The sequence below is a fragment of the Monodon monoceros genome, unplaced genomic scaffold (genome assembly GCF_005190385.1).
Source record: "Monodon monoceros isolate NGI ecotype Baffin Bay Population unplaced genomic scaffold, NGI_Narwhal_1 Super_Scaffold_20, whole genome shotgun sequence".
Taxonomy (NCBI): domain Eukaryota; kingdom Metazoa; phylum Chordata; class Mammalia; order Artiodactyla; family Monodontidae; genus Monodon; species Monodon monoceros.
Genome location: NW_021703777.1, coordinates 135,177,568 through 135,195,318, shown reverse-complemented (window position 1 = coordinate 135,195,318; position 17,751 = coordinate 135,177,568). Strand labels below are relative to the sequence as shown.

Here is a 17,751-nt window from a genome sequence, read left to right as displayed (position 1 = left end):
TCAGTTGTTTAAAAACCTCTTTCTAAAATATCGTCTAATTGCTTTTCCCACCATTCTTGTCTCGCTAGGGACAGTCTTCTTCTCCCAGACCTTCCCGAGACTCACATCCCAGGTCTCTGCCTAAGTGTGACCCTCCAGAGGGGTCTCTCCTGGTCCTACCTCAGCCCAAAGAGCACCCTGCGCCTGTGCCTTGCTTGATTTTGTTTCACACCGTTTATCACTATATGATTGGCTAATTTTTTTCTTATCGCTTGTCATTAAGTGATTTTTAATCTCTCTCCCTCACTAGAATGGTCTTTTTTTAACCACTGTATTTCCTGCACTTTGAAGGTGTTTGGTATATAGTGGGTGCTTAATAAATAATTGTTGAATGAATATTTATAAGCAGCCCTTTATGATATTAGGTCCGGTTTACAAACTTGGATATAGGCTTAGCAGAGCTGCTTACGAAGGTCCAGGTCACCTGATTTCTAAAGGACAGAGCCAGTGACTGATTGCCTCGGTGGGATTTTCACACTTTATCAGGGTGCCTTCCAGATCCCTCATCGTAGGTACCCAAGCTACTCAAACAGAATACATTAATGGAAGAAGTTGTCAGAAATGGATGTTTCTGGGACTTTCTTGGTGGCGCAGTGGTTAGGAATCCGCCTACCAATGCAGGGGACACGGGTTCGTGTCCTGGTCCAGAAGATCCCACATGCCGCGGAGCAACTGAGCCCGTGTGCCACAGCTATTGAGCCTGAGCTCTAGAGCCCGTGAGCCACAACTGCTGAGCTCATGTGCCGTAGCCCACCCACCTAGAGCCCGTGCTCCACAGCAAGAGAAGTCACCGCAATAAGAAGCCTGCACACCGCAGCAAAGAGTAGCCCCCGCTCGCCACAACTAGAGAAAGCCCGTGCGCAGCAACGAAGACCCAAGGCAGCCAAAAATGAATAAATAATTTTTTTTTAAATGGATGTTTCTGATTGTTACAAAAATGCCTTGCTTTTTTCAAATTTAGGAGGATATGGCAAAAAAAGCGGTCGTAGTAAAAAATGGAGGGAGATGCTGAAGCTGCCCCCCGTCAGCCAGTGCAGCAAGCTTCGACATTCGATTGGTGAGTAAGGAAGCCGCACCTGCTCGAGTCCGGAGGTCATGGCTGGCGTTGTGCTGTTTCGTTTGTTAGATGTTGGTCTTTCCTTAGTCCCTTATTTGCTTCAAATGCTATTTAATAGATTCTCCATATATCGTCACGATTCTTCCCAGGAAAAAACCCTGTAGATTTTCTAATGTGCAGTTATAAAGTATGGCTATTGACTTTTTCATTAAAAACCTTTTTTTAAGAACTGGGACTTCCCTGGTGGTCCAGTGGTTAAGACTCCACGCTTCCAATGCAGGGGCTGCAGGTTTGATTCCTGGTCGGGGAGCTAAGATCCCACATACTGTGGAGCACGGCCAAAAAAAAAGTGATATATACCCATTGTTCTAGGTAGAACAGAAGAGAAATGCAGCAGCCATCCTCTCTAGAAGTGAACACTGGTAACCGTTTCTCGGTCTCCTTCCAGAGAGTTCTCTGTGCGTATGGACAGGAATTACGGGTGAGAACTTCAGGAAAGGAATAGTCAGATAAAAAATAAGGTATGGCGGGGTCATGGGATACTCTGCAATGTAAAGAAGGAGAGAGTTAGCTACAGGTCCTGACATGAGCACAAGAAGTCACAAGTAGAGTCCTGTCTAAGGGCAATTATAATTGTATTTTTTTAGAGACACGATTTCCAGTTCAAAGGGTATGTGCATTCAAAATTTTGATGTTCCCAAATTACCCTTCAAAAAGGTTGTATCGCTTTACCCTTGCCTATGACCTTGCTAACACTGGTTGTTATCAATGTTTTTAACCTTTACTAAACTGTAATTTGCAAAATGGTCTCTTGTTTTAATTATGGATGGGGTTGAACATTTTCATTGGGTTTTTTCAATTTGCTTTTTTCTAACTCATTTTTAAAAGTTCTTTATATGTGAAAGGTGTTATCCTTTTATATTCATTGTGAATACATTTTATATTTATGCTTTTTGCCTCTTGGCTTGCAGTATTTTTCGATATGGCAGTTTTAATTTTTTATATAGACAACTATATCAATATTTTTCTTCTTAGTCTCTGAGCTTTATGTTGTACTTAGGGAGGACACCTTTACTCCCTAAGATAATTTTTTTTAAAATCTGTCTTTTCTTTAGTACTATTATAGTTCCTTTTTAAGAAAGTTTAAATATTTTAACTATCAAAATTAATTTCAGATAGTATAAACTGGGAGTATTTTTTCCCCAAAGACCTATCCAGCCATTTTAATGTCATTACATTTTTTTCCTCATTATGTTTTAAAAATAGCAGTTTTATTGAGATATAATTAACATGCCATACAATTCACCTATTTAAAGTGTACAATTCAGTAGTTTTTAATACATTCTCAGAGTTGTGTGACCATTATCACAATCAGTTTTTCAATTTACAGCATTCTCATCACCCAAAAGAAACCCCATACCCATTGGTAGCCACTCCCCGTTCCCTCCCCCACCTCTAGCTACAGGCAACCACTAATTTACTTCTGTCTCTGTGGACTTGCCTATTCTGGACATTTCATATAAATGGGAAACATATACTATGTGATCTCTTGTGACTGGCTTCTTTTCACTTAACGTAATCTTTTCAAAGTTCATGCATGCTGTAGCATGAATCAGAACTTAATTCCTTTTTGTTGGCAAATAATATTCCATTGTATAGACATATCACACTTTATTTATCCATTCATCATTTCGTAGACATTGAGTTGTTTTCATTTTTGGTCTGTTGTGAATAAAGTGACTACAGTGATTCACATACAAATGTTTTTCAAATTGTGGTAAAATATACATAACCAAAATGACCATTTTGAGAATGTAGACTCCCTCCTGCTGCCGTCTCCTCACCACGAGGGGACTCAGAGTTGGAGTGAGCCTCCTTCTGAGATGCACTTGTCACCGGAAGCTGGCCTCTCCGTCTGACACTCACCACCTCCCTCTGGCAGCAGCTGCTCGTCCGCTGGCTGGTCCCCTGCCCCGTCCCCCTGTCCCAGCCCCGCTGCCCCCGTCTCCTCCACGGCCCCAGATCCAGACGGCCCTCAGAAGTGAGCAGGTCCCATAAGGTCTCTGCTGTCCTCACAATGCCCAACTTGTAAGTATTATTGTGAAGTTCAAATGAAATAATACACGGAAAGGACTTACAATCATAGTGGCACGCAGTAAGAGGTAAAAAATGTTACGTGTAGTTATTATTTTTTATCTGTTCCTTCTAGGAGAGAGAGAAACTCCTTAGTCTGGCACCAAGGCTTTTTGAAAATCTGATCAGTCTTTTAAAATTTTAATTTAATTAATTTATTTTAAAAAATGTATTTATTTTTGGCTGTGTTGGGTCTTCGTTGCTGTGCGCGGGCTTTCTCTAGTTGTGGCGAGTGGGGGCTACTCTTCATTGCGGTTTGCGGGCTTCTCATTGCAGTGGCTTCTCTTGTTGCAGAGCATGGGCTCTAGGTACACGGGCTTTGGTAGTTGCGGCATGCGGGCTCAGCAGTTGTGGCTCGCGGGCTCTAGAGCGCAGTCTCAGTAGTTGTGGTGCACGGGCTTAGCTGCTTCTCAGCATGTGGGATCTTCCTGGACCAGGGCTCGAACCCGTGTCCCCTGCATTGGCAGGCGGATTCTTAACCACGGCGCCACCAGGGAAGTCCCTGCCATTCATTTTAGGAGATTTCCTTATTATCCAGATAAACATCCATGCTTTTATGCACATGCAAAGCACTATCCAGCCCATCCCACAGTGTTTTGTCATTAATCATATTTTTATTTAATTTCTAAGCCCACACTCTTGTTCTGTGACTGCTTCTTTCATGCTTTATGTTCTAGCAGTCCCTTCAGCCTCTAGTCTAGAGGATACTGATTAGGGTTTTAAAAGGTAAGTTTTCTGTTGCCTGAATTACCTTTTCTCCTGGGTCAGTTTTTCTGCTGGCTTTTTTTGTTTGTTTATTTGGTTTTGGTTTTAGTTTTTACCTGCTGCTTTTCCCCTGTATCTAGAGAATGCGATTATTTATTCAGGTTTATGTTAAGGGCTGTGTTTCTTTGTGCGGTGGCGGCCTGACTTCCTCTGTGGTTGTACCCCTCTCTTGAATGGTGTTCTGGAAGGCGGGTGCGTCAGCGGGGTGCCGTCCAGACAGGGCCTGCGTTCCAGCGGCCACAGACAGCATGGCTCCACTTTGCCAGTAGAGTGTGTAGTTCTTCAGCTGTGCTCTGCCTCCCCCCTGGGGTCCCAACTTTCTGCCAAGTGGCTTCAGCCTGAAGAAGTCCCTTGGTCAGCAGTTGTGTCCAGGCCTGGGAGGGGCTTCTGGGACCCAGACACCCGGGCAACCTGCTTATCTCTGCAGATTCAGCTGGTGGTTCCTTTAACAATCCAGCCCCATAGGCTTTCTCTCTTCCAGGTAATCCTCAAATTTCTCACTCTTGAGGGTGCCCTGTATTCTTTTTCCAGATCACGTTTCATTCTTTTTGTTGTGATTCTGTCTTTGTTCCTTTCAGTAGGAAGCTGGGTAAGAAGGTTGGCAGACCTATGCTCCATCTGCTACCTCAGTGGAAACCAGGAACATTTCTGAACCTTTGAGTTCGGGAGGAAAGAGTTAAAAACTCTCAACTCGGGCCTCCCTGGTGGCGCAGTGGTTGAGAGTCAGCCTGCCGATGCAGGGGACATGGGTTCGTGCCCTGGTCCGGGAAGATCCCATATGCCGCGGAGCGGCTGGGCCCGTGAGCCGTGGCCGTTGAGCCTGCGCGTCCGGAGCCTGTGCTCCGCAACGGGAGAGGCCACAACAGTGAGAGGCCCGCGTACCACAAAAAAAAAAATTAATTAAAAAAAAATCTGGCACAAATGAACCTATCTACAAAACAGAAACAGACTCACAGACACGAACCCGTGTCCCCTGCATCGGCAGGCAGACTCTCAACCACTGCGCCACCGGGGAAGCCCCATAACATAGTTTTTTATTATTTCCTTGACCCTATTACCATTTGTTCTTTAGAGAAAAACTCCGTATTATTTGTCTGTTGTTGTCCCTGTGTATAAGCCTCTTGGTATTCCGACAGGGAGTGTTTATTTGCTGTTTCATAGTTGGTATAGTATCCATTATAGTTTTTATTAAATTAATTAATTTATTTATTTTTGGCTGTGTTGGGTCTTCATTGCTGCGCATGGGCTTTCTCTAGTTGCGGTGAGAGGGGGTTACTCTTCGTTGCAGTGCGCGGGCTTCTCATTGCGGTGGCTTCAGTAGTTGTGCACAGGCTCTAGGCACACGGACTTCAGTAGTTGTGGCATGCGGGCTCAGTAGTTGTGGCTCGTGACCTCTAGAGCTCAGGCTCAGTAGTTGTGGCACATGGGCTTAGTTGCTCCGTGGCACGTGGGATCTTCCCGGACCAGGGCTCAAACCTGTGTCCGCTGCATTGGCAGGTGGACTCTTAACCACTGGGCCACCAGGGAAGCCCTCCATTATAGTTTTATTTATGTGTCTGGTAGTTACGTGGAAATAAAATAGCAAACGTAATGCTCCTATCTTATCCTGTAGTTGTCTATGGTTAAAGGGCTTCCTGATCAATATCCAGGCATAAATCTAATTTCCTGCGGGTAGTGGAACTGAACGCAAAAGTTAAATGTAATTTCATTTTTTGTATTTTTTATTTTTATTTATTTATTTATGATTGAACCTGTGCCCTTGACAGTGAGAGCATGGAGTCCTAACCACTGGACTGCCAGGGAACTCCCTAAATGTAATTTTATATCGAAGTGTTTCCAAGTATGAATTGCTATAATTTCCATCCGTGTCTTTTAGATTTTTTCCCATTCTTTATTGGTAAAGTGTCAGCTCGCTCCCTGTGGTCTGTCTCGTGTATTTGGCCACACGCAGGACACATCCGGATTTCAGATCTTGGTTTAGCCGTGGAGATCCCGGAAGGGGAGACTATCCAAGGAAGAGTCGGAACGCTCAGCTACATGGCTATGTAATGGACCACCCCGGGGTGCTCGCGCCCCTGCCCTCAGGACACAGAGAACTGAACACGGGAAGGGACCTGGGGTCCGCCCTGGCCCGCTGCTGGGGAGCATACCTGGCCCCCCGGCCTGCGCTCCTCTCTGCTGACGGGCCAGAGTAGGGACGGGGCAGCGGGCCTCCCCGCTGTGCTCACCGGCCCCGCACACCCCTCACAAGGTAGTCAGAGTTATGCGCGCAGCTCCAGGGCAGTGACCCAGCCTGACGCAGGGGGGCCTCTGACATGAGGGACCCTGAGGGCCTCTGCTGAGTCCCGCACTTACCCTCCCCCCATTCCACTGTGGCTGCTGTCACCTGCTGCTGGGGTCTTACTCTGAGGGAAAAGGGGCGCCCGGGGGCCTGGCTCTGCCTGTTTGGAGGCGGGGTTTCCCCACGGTAGTTACTCCACGAGTAGCAGGAATGGTTTGTAATAAGAGCTTTACTGAGATGCAGTTCATATGCCATAAAATCCACCAACCCGAAGTGTGTAGTTCAGTGGATTTCGGCATGTTCACAGAGATGTGCGGCTATCACCACTGTCTGGTTTCAGAACTTTTTCATCACCTCAGAGAAGGCCCGCACCCGTCAGCGATCACCCCCCACTCCTCACGTCCCGCCCCCAGCCCTGCAGCCCCTAATCTGCTTCCCGTCTCCGTGGACTCGTCTCTTCTGACTGTTTCGTACCGGTGGGCTCATGCGCTCTTTGGCCTTTTGTGTCTGCCTTCTTTGGCTTAACATGTTTGCGAGGGTCGTCCACGTGGTAACAGACATTAAATTTACAATGTGTTGTTTGGAATTAAGTATGAGGACATTTAATTTAATTTAATTTAAATTTCCTGTGTTTGTTATGTAGCTCCCGCAGTTCTCAATCATGAAAGGTATACATTCAGTCCTGATTGGTGGGGACTTGGCTGTCTGATATACGAAATGATTCAGGGACAGTCTCCGTTCAGAAAATTCCGAGAGAAGGTCGATAGGGCGGAGGTGGAGCGGAGAGGGAAGGAGGAGGCAGAGCGGTACTCCGAGAAGTCGCGCTCGGGGAGGGCGGGAGTGGGGCTAGGCTTCTGACCGACCGCCGTTCAGGCTCAGGAGGGGCCACCTGGTGCTCTGCGGTGCCAGGGACAGGGCCTTCCTCGGGGGTTCTGATCACGCAGAACAGAGTTCATCGTTTGCTTTCCCCAGAGGTGCTGCTGAGAGGGAAGGGTGGTGTCAGGTCACTGTTTAGAGCACAGCTGGCCAACTTCACAGGACGCTAAACATGAAACAGAATCTTCGGGGTGCTTTGCAGCGGCGAGGTTCTTCTCTTGGCCCACGTTCCTCAGAACTCCCTTTAACTGGTCGCCAGGGACTGTGGTCCTATCGACACCCTGCCCCGATGGCCTGCCGTGCGCCTGGCACTGTCAGTCCCAGGCCGTCCTGGATGTAAGGGGATGAGAGAAGCTCTCCTTGTCGCTTAACTTCTCAGGATTTTCTGAGCACGTTTTAAACGTCATCTGCAGCCAGCGAGAATGTACTGAGCGTCCCCCATGGGACCTTCCCCGGCACTGAGTAAAACAGGCAGTAATCCCAGCCCTTCTGCCCCCAAGCCCGGTGCTCTCATCCACTCAGGGGAGGCGGCCTGGGAGACGGGCATCTTGGGCAGGGAGGTGGGAGGGGCTGGCCGCGGGGCTGGGTGGGTGCAGAGGGGCGGTTGGAGGAGCGACTGTGGGTTTGAGCGGGTCACAGAGGAGAGTGCGGACACGGGGCAGGTGGAGGCGGGCTCCTTGCCGGAGTTAGACACACGGGGGCGCGCGCTGCGGGGGGAGGACTGACGGGGTGGGGAGGGAGTGGCAGGATGGGGGACGGAGGACCAGGCCACTGGACTGCGGCCACAGAGCACGGGGCGTGGTCCCCCAGTGGGTGCTGGGGTCAGCCGGTGTGACTTGCGGGAGTTGACACTGGCTGGGGATGAAGTACCTAGGGGTCCGTCTCCTTTTGTGTCCACGTGTGAAGGGACGTGTGCTGATGGCCTTTCTCGGGCTGCTCACCCTGCTTGGAGCTGACGGTGTTCAGTCAGCTCCTCCATAACCGCCTCCTGGCCACCCTGCTGTTGCTGTTCAGCTGGTAAATGTTGACCCAGTGTCTGCTGACATGCGACAGTCTGATGGGGCTGCAGGAGCGCACAGATGTGAGAAGTGGGGCCGGCCCCTCGGGAGCGCACAGTTGAATGGCAAGCCTAAAGTAACACGAAAGAAACTAGGGTCAAAAGCAGAGCTTGACGGGTACAAGATAGAAGCAAAGGCTTCAGGGTTTTCAGGATGAAGGGGTGCTGTTCGTGGGAAAGATGGTGGTGTCTGCGTGAAGCCCAGCCTTGTGACTCAGGGCCCGGGGTCGAGGCCCAGCCTCCCACCACCACGCGCTCACCCCTCCGGGTCTCGGGTTTCTCATCTAGAAGATGCAGACGGTGGATAACTTCTACCTTATAGAATTGCCAGCAGGATAAAATGAAAGAGTGCGCGTGAAGTGTTTAGTCCCACGTGAATCCTTGGTAACTGCTGAGTGGAGCAACAGCTAGTTCTTAGAGAGTCTGTGAAATTCCAACAGACAGGGCCTGGAGGAGGGGCCACCTCAGGTGCAAGGTCGATGTGAACAGGGCACAGATCAGGGAGCGTGGGCACCTTGGGGGTCCGGGATGTGGCCCAGCACTGACTGCACACGAAGGGGACTGCCCGCCTCTGCCCGTCCCTGCCGGGCCCCTGTCGTGACACCTGGCGTCGGGTACCGCTGGGTCATTTTCAGAGCTCTCTGTTTTCTCATTTCAACCCCACAGTGGCTTTCTAGGATATTCTCAGAGCTGCACGGTGGAAAAATTAAAAGTTGATTTCCATGGTGTCCCGTAGTCAGTGGCAGCAGGCAGCACGGGCACAAGGTGCTTTCTGCTGCCTGGCGCTGCCCGGTCAGGCCCCTGGACCGCGTGAGTTGGCAGCAGGCTTGACAGAGGCATGGAGTCCCTGCGGTGCGGTCATTGCATCTGGCCTGACACAATGTTCAGGTCTGGTCTTAATTAAGGAAGCCTGTCTTACTGAGCCCCGCCCTGGCTCGGTGCTGGAGTTCCCACGGCAGCTGCCTGCAGAAGCTTGAGTCCCGCAGGAAAGCCCGGCAGCGAGCCAACTACGCAGGTGTATTCCCATCGGTGGTGTCTGGTAGGAGTCAGCCTGGCCGAGAGACCAGACGGCCTCGGTGTGTGTGTGCGGAACGGCCGAGCGGGCGGGGCCCGGCCCAGGGGCTGCAGGTGTGTGCAGGGGCGTCGCACACAAGCCGGGAGCCACACGTGGGTGCTGGCTGGGAGTCGAGGCCACGGGTCAGCCAGCGTTCCTGTGAGGCACCAGGTGGTGTCACTAGGGCTTTGCAGGTCTCTCTCGCATTGTTCAGCTCACCATTGCAGTGCAAACAGCCACAGACCCCTGAGCTAACGGCCAGCTCTGCTCCCACAGAGCCCTATTTACAGAAGCAGGCACCAGTGCGGTACAGCCCTGGGCTGCAGCTTCCCAGCCCCTGGCCTAGGCTAGGTTTTGGAGGCCCAGACCTTTCCTGTGTCGCTTTGAGCAGAGGTGGACCTCTTTGACTGCTAATTGTGGAAGAAAGCCTATCTGAACTTTTGGCAATAAGGGGCGTACCTCATTTTTATTGTGCTTCACAAATAGCGTGTTTTTGACAGATTGAAGGTTTGTGACAGCCCTGTGTTGAGCAAGTCTGTTGCCACTATTTTCCTAGCAGCTTTATTCTTTAATTAGGTAGAATTTTTTTAGACACAAAGCTATTGTGTACTTAACAGACTACAGTAGAGTGTAAACGTAACTTTTATATGCACTGGGAAACCACAAAATTCATGTGACTTGCTTTATTGCAATAATCACTTAACTCTGGTGGTCTAGACTCGAACCTGAGGTATCTCCGAGGTCTGCCTGTTTAAATGTATAAGTAAGGAATATTTTTGAAAGAAACACTTTCTATTAATTTTAAGAATATACAACTTTTAGAGCTAGGTTTGCTAAATTTTCGCCTCATCTGAGGTCCTTAGTGATCTGTTTAATTAATAGATTAAAAATAGTTTCTAATAATCAACATAACTTGGCATGAAAGTGGTGTCTGCGAAGTTCCCAAGAGCTTCTATTTCTTGAAAAAAATCCCCTAATTTTTACGTGGGTAAACTTTTCTTAAGGATTTACTTAGCCACCTCTTTTTTTTTTTTTTTTTTTTGCGGTACGCGGGCCTCTCACGCGCAGGCTCAGCGGCCATGGCTCACGGGCCCAGCTGCTCCGCGGCACGTGGGATCTTCCCGGACCGGGGCACGAACCCGTGTCCCCTACATTGGCAGGCGGACGCTCGACCACTGCGCCACCAGGGAAACCCTCTTAGCCACCTCTTTATTTATTGATAGCTCAAAGGCAAAACTTCAGTTTCAACTCCTTTTTGAAGCATTACGTATTCTAAATCAGTAAAATCTGAAGTAACGGGGTTTGGTTGATACTTTGAAATTTGAGTGACTTTGTTTAGATGGAGGTGCTCTTTGCCACCCTGAATTCTTTGGCCATTTTTATTATGGAGCTTTTCTGGGTTTTCTCTTTTATCCTTGGAGCTTCCATTGACTCCATTTTTACTCGTCCACAGCTACTCACCAAGGATCCCAAGCAACGCCTGGGCTGCAGGGGCGAAGGAGTGGCTGAAGTCAAGGGACACCCTGTGTTCAGGGACATTAACTTCAAGAGGCTGGAGGCCCACGTGTCAGACCCCCCTTTCCGTCCTGACGTAAGTGTGTTGCCAGAGAGCAGCGGGGTGTTGGGGTGTCTGAGAAAACGGATGTTTTCCAGGTAGATTCAGGACCACCCGTCCCGCCCCCAGTGCCCCCTGGCCCGTCCTCACAGGCCCTCCTGGCCCACTGCCGCCCTGGCTGGTGGAGCCCACCCAGGTCACTGCCCTGCTCAGAAACCTCAGCAGCACCCGACACCCTCCCCGGGGCGCCCCGCCAGGGTCCCCACGTTCCCGCAGCCCCTTCCCCCGCCCGGAATGCGCTTCCCCACGCTGGGTCTCGCAAGGTCCTGGCTGCACACTGAGGGCCCTGGAGTGGCCGCTTGAGCCTCCTGGTGAGCGCGTGGCGGGGCCACACGAGGCCACGTCCCCAGTGCCCAGCAGGCCCCGCGCACGTCGGAGCTGGGCCGGAGCAGCCCCCTCTTTGGCCTTGAGCTGCTGCAGGCCTGTGATGGAAACGTGGAGATTCGATCATTCCGCAGGATATGATGGGGCTGAGACATGCGGTTAAAATAGTTTCAGTTGTACAAGTCAGGCTTCATTGTGTTTACGTGGAATGTGTTGTGGCAGCAGCTTCTCCCTTTGAGCTCGTTCTCGCAGCGCCCTCCCACCTGCTCCAGGTACTAGAGTCACGGGGAGGACCAGCTCCAAGATGAGGAAAACCCAGCCGGGGCTTCTCAGAGCCTTCTTTCCACCAGGCCCTGCGTGCCGCGGGCTGCAGCCTTCCCTGAGGAGGGCGCCGGCTGGGGAGTGAGGGGCAGAGGCGCTGGGGCTGCTCCGGGGGTTCTCCTGCATTTAACCAGACGGCCCGGGGGCCGGCTGTCAGCAGCGTCTGAGGGCGTCAGGCAGCCTGGCAAGGGCGCAGGATGGGGTTCTGGCCTGGGCTCGGGCGTCCCCTGCACCGTCTCCTGAGGGCCGGCCCCCCACCGGCGGCTCCCACCTCCCCACTGCTCTCAGAAGTTCTGACCAGGGGCCCGGGATCGGCACGCTCCTTCTTTGTCGTGCACAAGCTCGGGCGCTCAGAGCACGCATCCCTGAGCCCTGGCTTCCCTGCTCCAGAGGCGGCGGCCCGGGCTCCACACGCCCTGCCTGCTGGCCTGACTCTGCGCCCGAGGACGCCAGTGCCCGGTGGGGCTGGGGGCCTGGGGGCCTGCCCAGCGCAGACGGGGGCCAAGCAGGCGGACGGCACCTGCGCGAGGGAGGCCGAGGGCTGGAGGCTTCCTCTGCCGTGTCCCAGCAGGGGCACCCCGTCCGCCCTTCTCCACCTGCAGCCTCTGCTGTGGCCCGTTTCCGTGCAGGAAAGAGAAGGGGGGGCCTCGGGAGGCTTGTGGGCGAGAGTGGGGAGCTGGAGCAGATGGGCCGCGGGGCCTGTGGCTCTGGGGGTTCCTAGAGCGAGGATTGGACGTGTTCCACGCCGGGAGGGATGGCGAGGAAAGGAGGGTGCAGGTGTGCGTGCGGCGGCTTCCCAGGCGTCCTGAGCGCCGCTGAGGGAAACAAACGCAGCGGCGGCCGTGTCAGCCGCGCCTCTCTGTGCTCTGTGACAGCCGCAGGTGGTTTACTGCAGGGACGTCCTGGATGTCGAGCGATTCTCCACGGTGAAGGGCATCCGCCTGGACAGCACCGACTGCACCTTCCACAGCCAGTTCGTCACGGGCTGTGTCGCCATCCCCTGGCAGAGCGAGGTACTGCCCGTTGCAGCACGGCCCGCCTAGCTAGTTACAACGACCAAGAAGAACCTTATGTGTGTAGAATGAACAGTTTCCTCTTTAAGATATCTTTTTAGCTATTTTACATACACATCCATTTGTGTGTGTGTGCACGTGTGCATGTTTGGAGGTAAAATGATATGTGGCAGCTGCCCCTGGTCCCTTCACGGGGGGTGGACAGAGGTGGCCCTCTCGGGTCTGCTGGGCTTCTGCCGCCCTGAGCCCTGCTCCCTGAGCAGGGCTGGCTGGATGGGAGTTCACTGCTTTGGGGGCCATGTTGGCGGCCACGTGACCTCCCCCAAGAGGAGGTCAGGAAGCAGGGGAAGTAGGAGCCGAGGACGGGGGCCAGAGTGGCCGCCAAGCGCTGGGCTGGGGGCCAGGTGGGCGATGCCGACCGGCCGCGCGGGGCCTCCACCACTCCTCTGTCCTGACCTTCTGTGGGTGCCGATGATCGAGTCTGAATGTTTCAAGGACATCAATGAAAGGGGAAATGTGGCATTAGATCCAGAAGAGAAGACGTATCAACCAGCTCCCAGACAGAAGAGAGGCTTCTTCCACAGACTCTTCACTCGAGGGGTAAGGGACACACGTTCTGTTATTATTATTATCACATTATAATGTGATGTGTTAAAAGGAATATTTCACCAAGGTAAAACTTTCTTTGTTCAGCTTTCTTTTTTCAGTGCCTCTTATATAAGATAATTTACATAGTTTGAAAGCCAGCCATAAGGTACAGTTTGAGCCCAGCGAGAAGAATCCTCACAGTGATATTTGTTATTGCTGTGAAAACTGTTCTGATGCAAAAAGAAGAAATGGCTTACAACACTCGAAAGGAGATCGTCTGTCCACGGCAAAGCATTTCACACTAGACTCGGAAATCAGCATCTTGTAGAACAACCATAAAACAGTGCACATCATTTCAATTTCTGCCTTACGTGTTCTGATTCTTTTTTTTTTTGGCTGCATTGGGTCTTAGCTGCGGCACGCAGGATCTTTCGTTGGGGCACACAGGCTTCTCTCTAGTTGTGGCTCAGTAGTTGCAGCACGCAGGCTCAGTTCCCCCGTGGCGTATGGGATCTAGTTCCCTGACCAGGGATCACACCTGTGTCCCCTGCATTGGAAGGTGTCATCTTAACCGCTGGATCACCAGGGACGTCCCCGTGTTCTGATCCTTAGAGCTGTCACATCATTTGACGCGGTCACAGGGAAAGATGATTTTCTTTTGAACATGGAAGAGTGGTTTGGAGAGACTTTCTGTGGTAGCATTAAATTTAGGAATTTTTTCCAAGTCTCCTTGGACCAGTGGATTATCCTGCCGTGAACCCCGTCTGTTCCCGAGGGATTTATGCCGAGGTTGTCCACTAACATCCATGGTTTTTCAGTATAGACCCAGAGTGTGTGACCACGTTTCCTCTGCAAACTGGGGGCTGGGCGGGAGTTAACCCCGTCCTTCTCTGGGGCTGAGTGTGTCTCGGTGCGAGTCATCTCCGGTCCACACCGTGGGAGCCTTCAGTGAACCTGCGGCCGGTGGAATCCATACGGTCGTTCGGAAGGGAGGAGGCGCGCACCCCGCGCTGCTGAGCTGGGTGGTGAGCGCGGGGTGAGGTACGCAGCGTGAGTGCAGGATGCAAGGGCGACGCTGTCTCTGCGTGAACCAAGCAGCCCGCAGGACGTGAAGCACACGGGAGAGAATTTAAGGGTTTCCCTGCCTTGAAGTCAGCACCCCGCGCCACGTTTTCACGTCCACTTAAGGCAGGTCAGCGACTTGCATCAGAAAGGTGCCTGACAGGCCTTGTGCCGGTCTTGCGGGCTGCATCAACGCCAGCCCCAGCGAGAAGGAGGGGCTGCCCTCCAGACGGCGAGCGCTCGCTGCACAGCCGGCCGGTGCCACGGAGCCCGTGCCCTGGGCTGCATCCTGCCCGTGAACTGCAATAACCGCGCGTGACACGCCCTGAAACGTGCCTGATGAGTCTGTCCATTTTTCTACTTTCATACCTGAATTGTCTTTCCACTAAAGCTGGATTGAGGAAAAGGCCCCTTGAGGACTCGTGATGCCCAGAAAGCCCCAGCTGCAGACGCCTTGTGGCGGGGACTCCGCGTGTCCCCGCGGGGAGGAGGGGAGAGGCCTGGTGCCAGCGCTGCGGCGTCTGCGCCGAAGGCCCTGGTCCTCGCCCGAGGCTCCTCCCGCGCTCCTCCCGTGGGTGGGCGTCGGTCGGAAGATCTTGGCCCCTTTCCCTTCGTGTTCACCGCTCCCGTGCCTCTCACCGAGATTCCCCCCACCCGCCCTCGGGTGTCTCCGCTGCGCTCCTGTCCATCCTCTGAAGGAGGGTGTTGCCAGGACCCTGAGGTCAGGGCTTGGCTGTTGGGGGCCGCTCTCCCTACCCCTGCAGTGTTGGAAGGGTTTCTGTGGCCGCGGCCTGTGAGTCTCCGGGGCTGGGATCCCGGAGCCAGACGTGCTGGAGGGGCCCTGGAGTCGGGGTGAGGGGGCGCCCGGTGTGCACCGGGCCTCGGCAGGGCCTTCTGGGGCCAGAGCGGCCTTTGGCAAGGTGAGAGCTGGTGGAGGGAAGAGCCGGGAAGCCTCCTGTGTCCTGCGACCCCGCTGGCTGCCCTGCCTCCGCGGCGGGCCGAGGTCAAGGTCACTGTCCCTTGGCTTGCCGGGGAGCCCTTGCCACCTGCCGTGTGGGATCCAGGGGCCGGGCCTCGGAGACTGTAACCAAACAGCAGGGACTTGGTCCCGATGCTGTGACACCCGGGAAGCCACCGCCAGGGCCTGGCCCCGCGTCTCTCTCCCCAAGGGTCATCCGCCCCACCCAGCGCGTTCCGAGGTGCGGTTTGCATCTGCGCTGATGGAGCTGTATGCCGCAAGCTGGCTGCAGTGGGAGCCCAGTAGCCTGGAGGCCTGAGTCCAGAGCAGAGTCCCTCCCAGGCGACGTACCACAGACCAGGTGAGGGGATGGGGGAGCTATCTGGGGTCTGGGGCCTTGATTTTGGCGGGAGGGAAGTGTCTCGGCCTCTCCCGATTGAGCCCCTCTGCCCCACCTCATCCTGCCTCTAGAAGGAAGGTGGCAGGAGTTCCCACCTCCTGGGGGCTGGGAGCACATGCAGCAGGGTTTGGTCCACGCTACCTGCTCATAAAGAGGTTACTAATCGTGGAAAAGGAATACGTGCTCATCGTAAAAAACACAGGAGAGCGTAAAGAAAATAGGAATCACCTTTATTCCCACGTCCTGTTTACATTCTGACTCCTTCCAGGCCTCCTTCCTCCCCTCCTGGGTCCCTCCTGCCTCCCGCTGTGGATCATCTGGGGGACATGGGAGGGCCTGGCCCCTCACAGGTGGGGAGGCTGGGGTGCAGCCCACCTGCCTGCAGAGAGAGGAGGGGTGGAGGTCGTCCGCACCCGGGGGCACAGCTACGGGAACCAGTCAAGTCCTTCTTTTTCTTTTCCTTTCTTTTCTTCTCTTTTCTTTTTTTGCTTAAGCTAGTCTGAGTTGCACGTCTCCATGCCCAAGTGAGAGCCCTGACAGAGACAACAAATCCAGGTAAGTGTTTTTACAGGGTGTCTGGTAGCTTAGTAGATTGAACATGTCTTTTTTTTTTTTTTCTTTGTTTCTGATTATAAGCAAATGTATATTTATTAAAGAGAATTTTGAAATTAAGACGAGTACACAAGGAAAATTTGTCTTTAATATCAGCCACTGTCCAGAGGTAATCCCTATCCGCATTTTATTCTGTAATGTATATAATTGATGGCTGTTTCTTGCCATGTCATTTAAATATATCTGACTGCTTCACCTTTTATGGCACATTTTGGGCATCATTTATTTAAACAGTCCTAACAAATGTCGTTCCCACTTTTCTTGTCAATATGAATACCAATGGGACGGACGCCCCGCACCTACGTCTTTGTGCCCACACCTGATAATATTTCTAGGGTAGATTCTCACCAGGGGATCCCTTAGTAAAAGGGTATGAACACTGGACATAATTCCTCCAAGAAAGAGCTAAAATGGTTAAAATGGTTATATCTAGAAAGCAGGTTCACTGGGATGAGCAGAAATGGAGCAGAGGAATGCTGTTTGCTTTATAAGCACTGCATCTTGACTTTTTCTGTTGACCACGTTCATGTATTATTAAGATAAAAATAAATGTGACATTGTAAGGATTATTTACTTTCCCCCCAATAAAGCACAGCTATGCACTAAAAAAGATATAGGATCATTTTTGAGGAATATATATTATTTGCCTTTATGAACAAGTTGCCCTCCTGAAAATTTTTAACCATTTGCCCTCCCGCCAACAATGTTTAACAGTTCCTTGCTAAGTTTCACCAAAAACTAAGTTTTGATGAAGAGTTTCACCAGAAACTAGGTATTTTTCTTTTCTTTCTGAGGTAAAATAACATAACACTTAACCACCTTAACCATTTTTAAGCGTACAGTTCAGTGGTGTTAAGTGCGTTCACATTGTCGTGCAGCCTTCACCACCACGTGTCCACAGAACCGTTTCATCTTGTGAAACTGAAACTCTGTCGCCATTAAACACTAACCTCCCTATTCTTCCCCTCCCCCAGCCCCTGGCCCCCACCATTCTACTTTCTGTCTCTATGGATTTGACGACTCTTGGGACCTCACATAAGTGGAATCATGCGGTGTATGTCTTTTGGGTCGGGCTTATTTCACTCAGCATAACGTCCTCAGGGTTCATCCATGTTGTAACAGGTGTCAGAATTCCCTTCCTTTCTAAGGCTGAATCAGATTCCTTTCTGCTTCTCCATTCATCCGTTCATGGGCACTTGGATTGTTTCAACGTCTTAGCTATTGTGAATAATGCTGCTATGGACTTGGGGGTACAATATCTCCTTGAGACCCTGCTTTCAATTCTTTGGGGCATATACCCAGAAGTGGAATTGCTGGGTTGTATGGTAATTCTTGGTTTAATTTTTTGAGGGGCCACGATACCGTTTTCCACAGCAGTGGCACTATTTTACGTTCCCACCAACAGTGCACAAGGGTTCCAGTTTGTCCATATCCTTCTGAACACGTCCTTTTTAATGGCTTTTTTGGCATTATTCCAATATTTTATTAATTTTTTCTTTTTGGCCACACTGCACGGCTTACAGGATCTTAGTTCCCCAAACAGGGATTGACCCCAGGGCCCCTGCAGTGGGAGCGCAGAATCCTAACCACTGGACC

The 17,751-nt window shown here is 51.8% G+C and overlaps 1 protein-coding gene across 1 annotated transcript; it reads left to right on the top strand.

The window, feature by feature from the left end:
- Window positions 1-1,044: 1,044 nt before the first annotated feature.
- On the top strand, window positions 1,045-15,462 carry GRK4 (G protein-coupled receptor kinase 4). The gene is made up of 7 exons (XM_029234726.1): window positions 1,045-1,096; window positions 3,039-3,137; window positions 7,411-7,487; window positions 10,716-10,853; window positions 12,398-12,544; window positions 13,016-13,135; window positions 15,355-15,462. The coding sequence occupies exons 1-7, from the start codon at window positions 1,045-1,047 to the stop codon at window positions 15,460-15,462; spliced, it is 741 nt and encodes a 246-aa protein (XP_029090559.1).
- The last annotated feature ends 2,289 nt before the right edge of the window (window positions 15,463-17,751 follow it).

What these genes read in the sequence shown, in the direction of transcription:
- GRK4 (XM_029234726.1), top strand. Translation starts at nt 1,045, where the DNA reads ATGCTGAAGCTGCCCCCCGTCAGCCAGTGCAGCAAGCTTCGACATTCG. An exon ending in CAAGCTTCGACATTCGATTG is followed by an intron (nt 1,097 to 3,038) that starts GTGAGTAAGGAA and finishes TCCCTCTGGCAG; the next exon opens with CAGCTGCTCGTCCGCTGGCT. An exon ending in ACCCCCCTTTCCGTCCTGAC is followed by an intron (nt 10,854 to 12,397) that starts GTAAGTGTGTTG and finishes GCTCTGTGACAG; the next exon opens with CCGCAGGTGGTTTACTGCAG.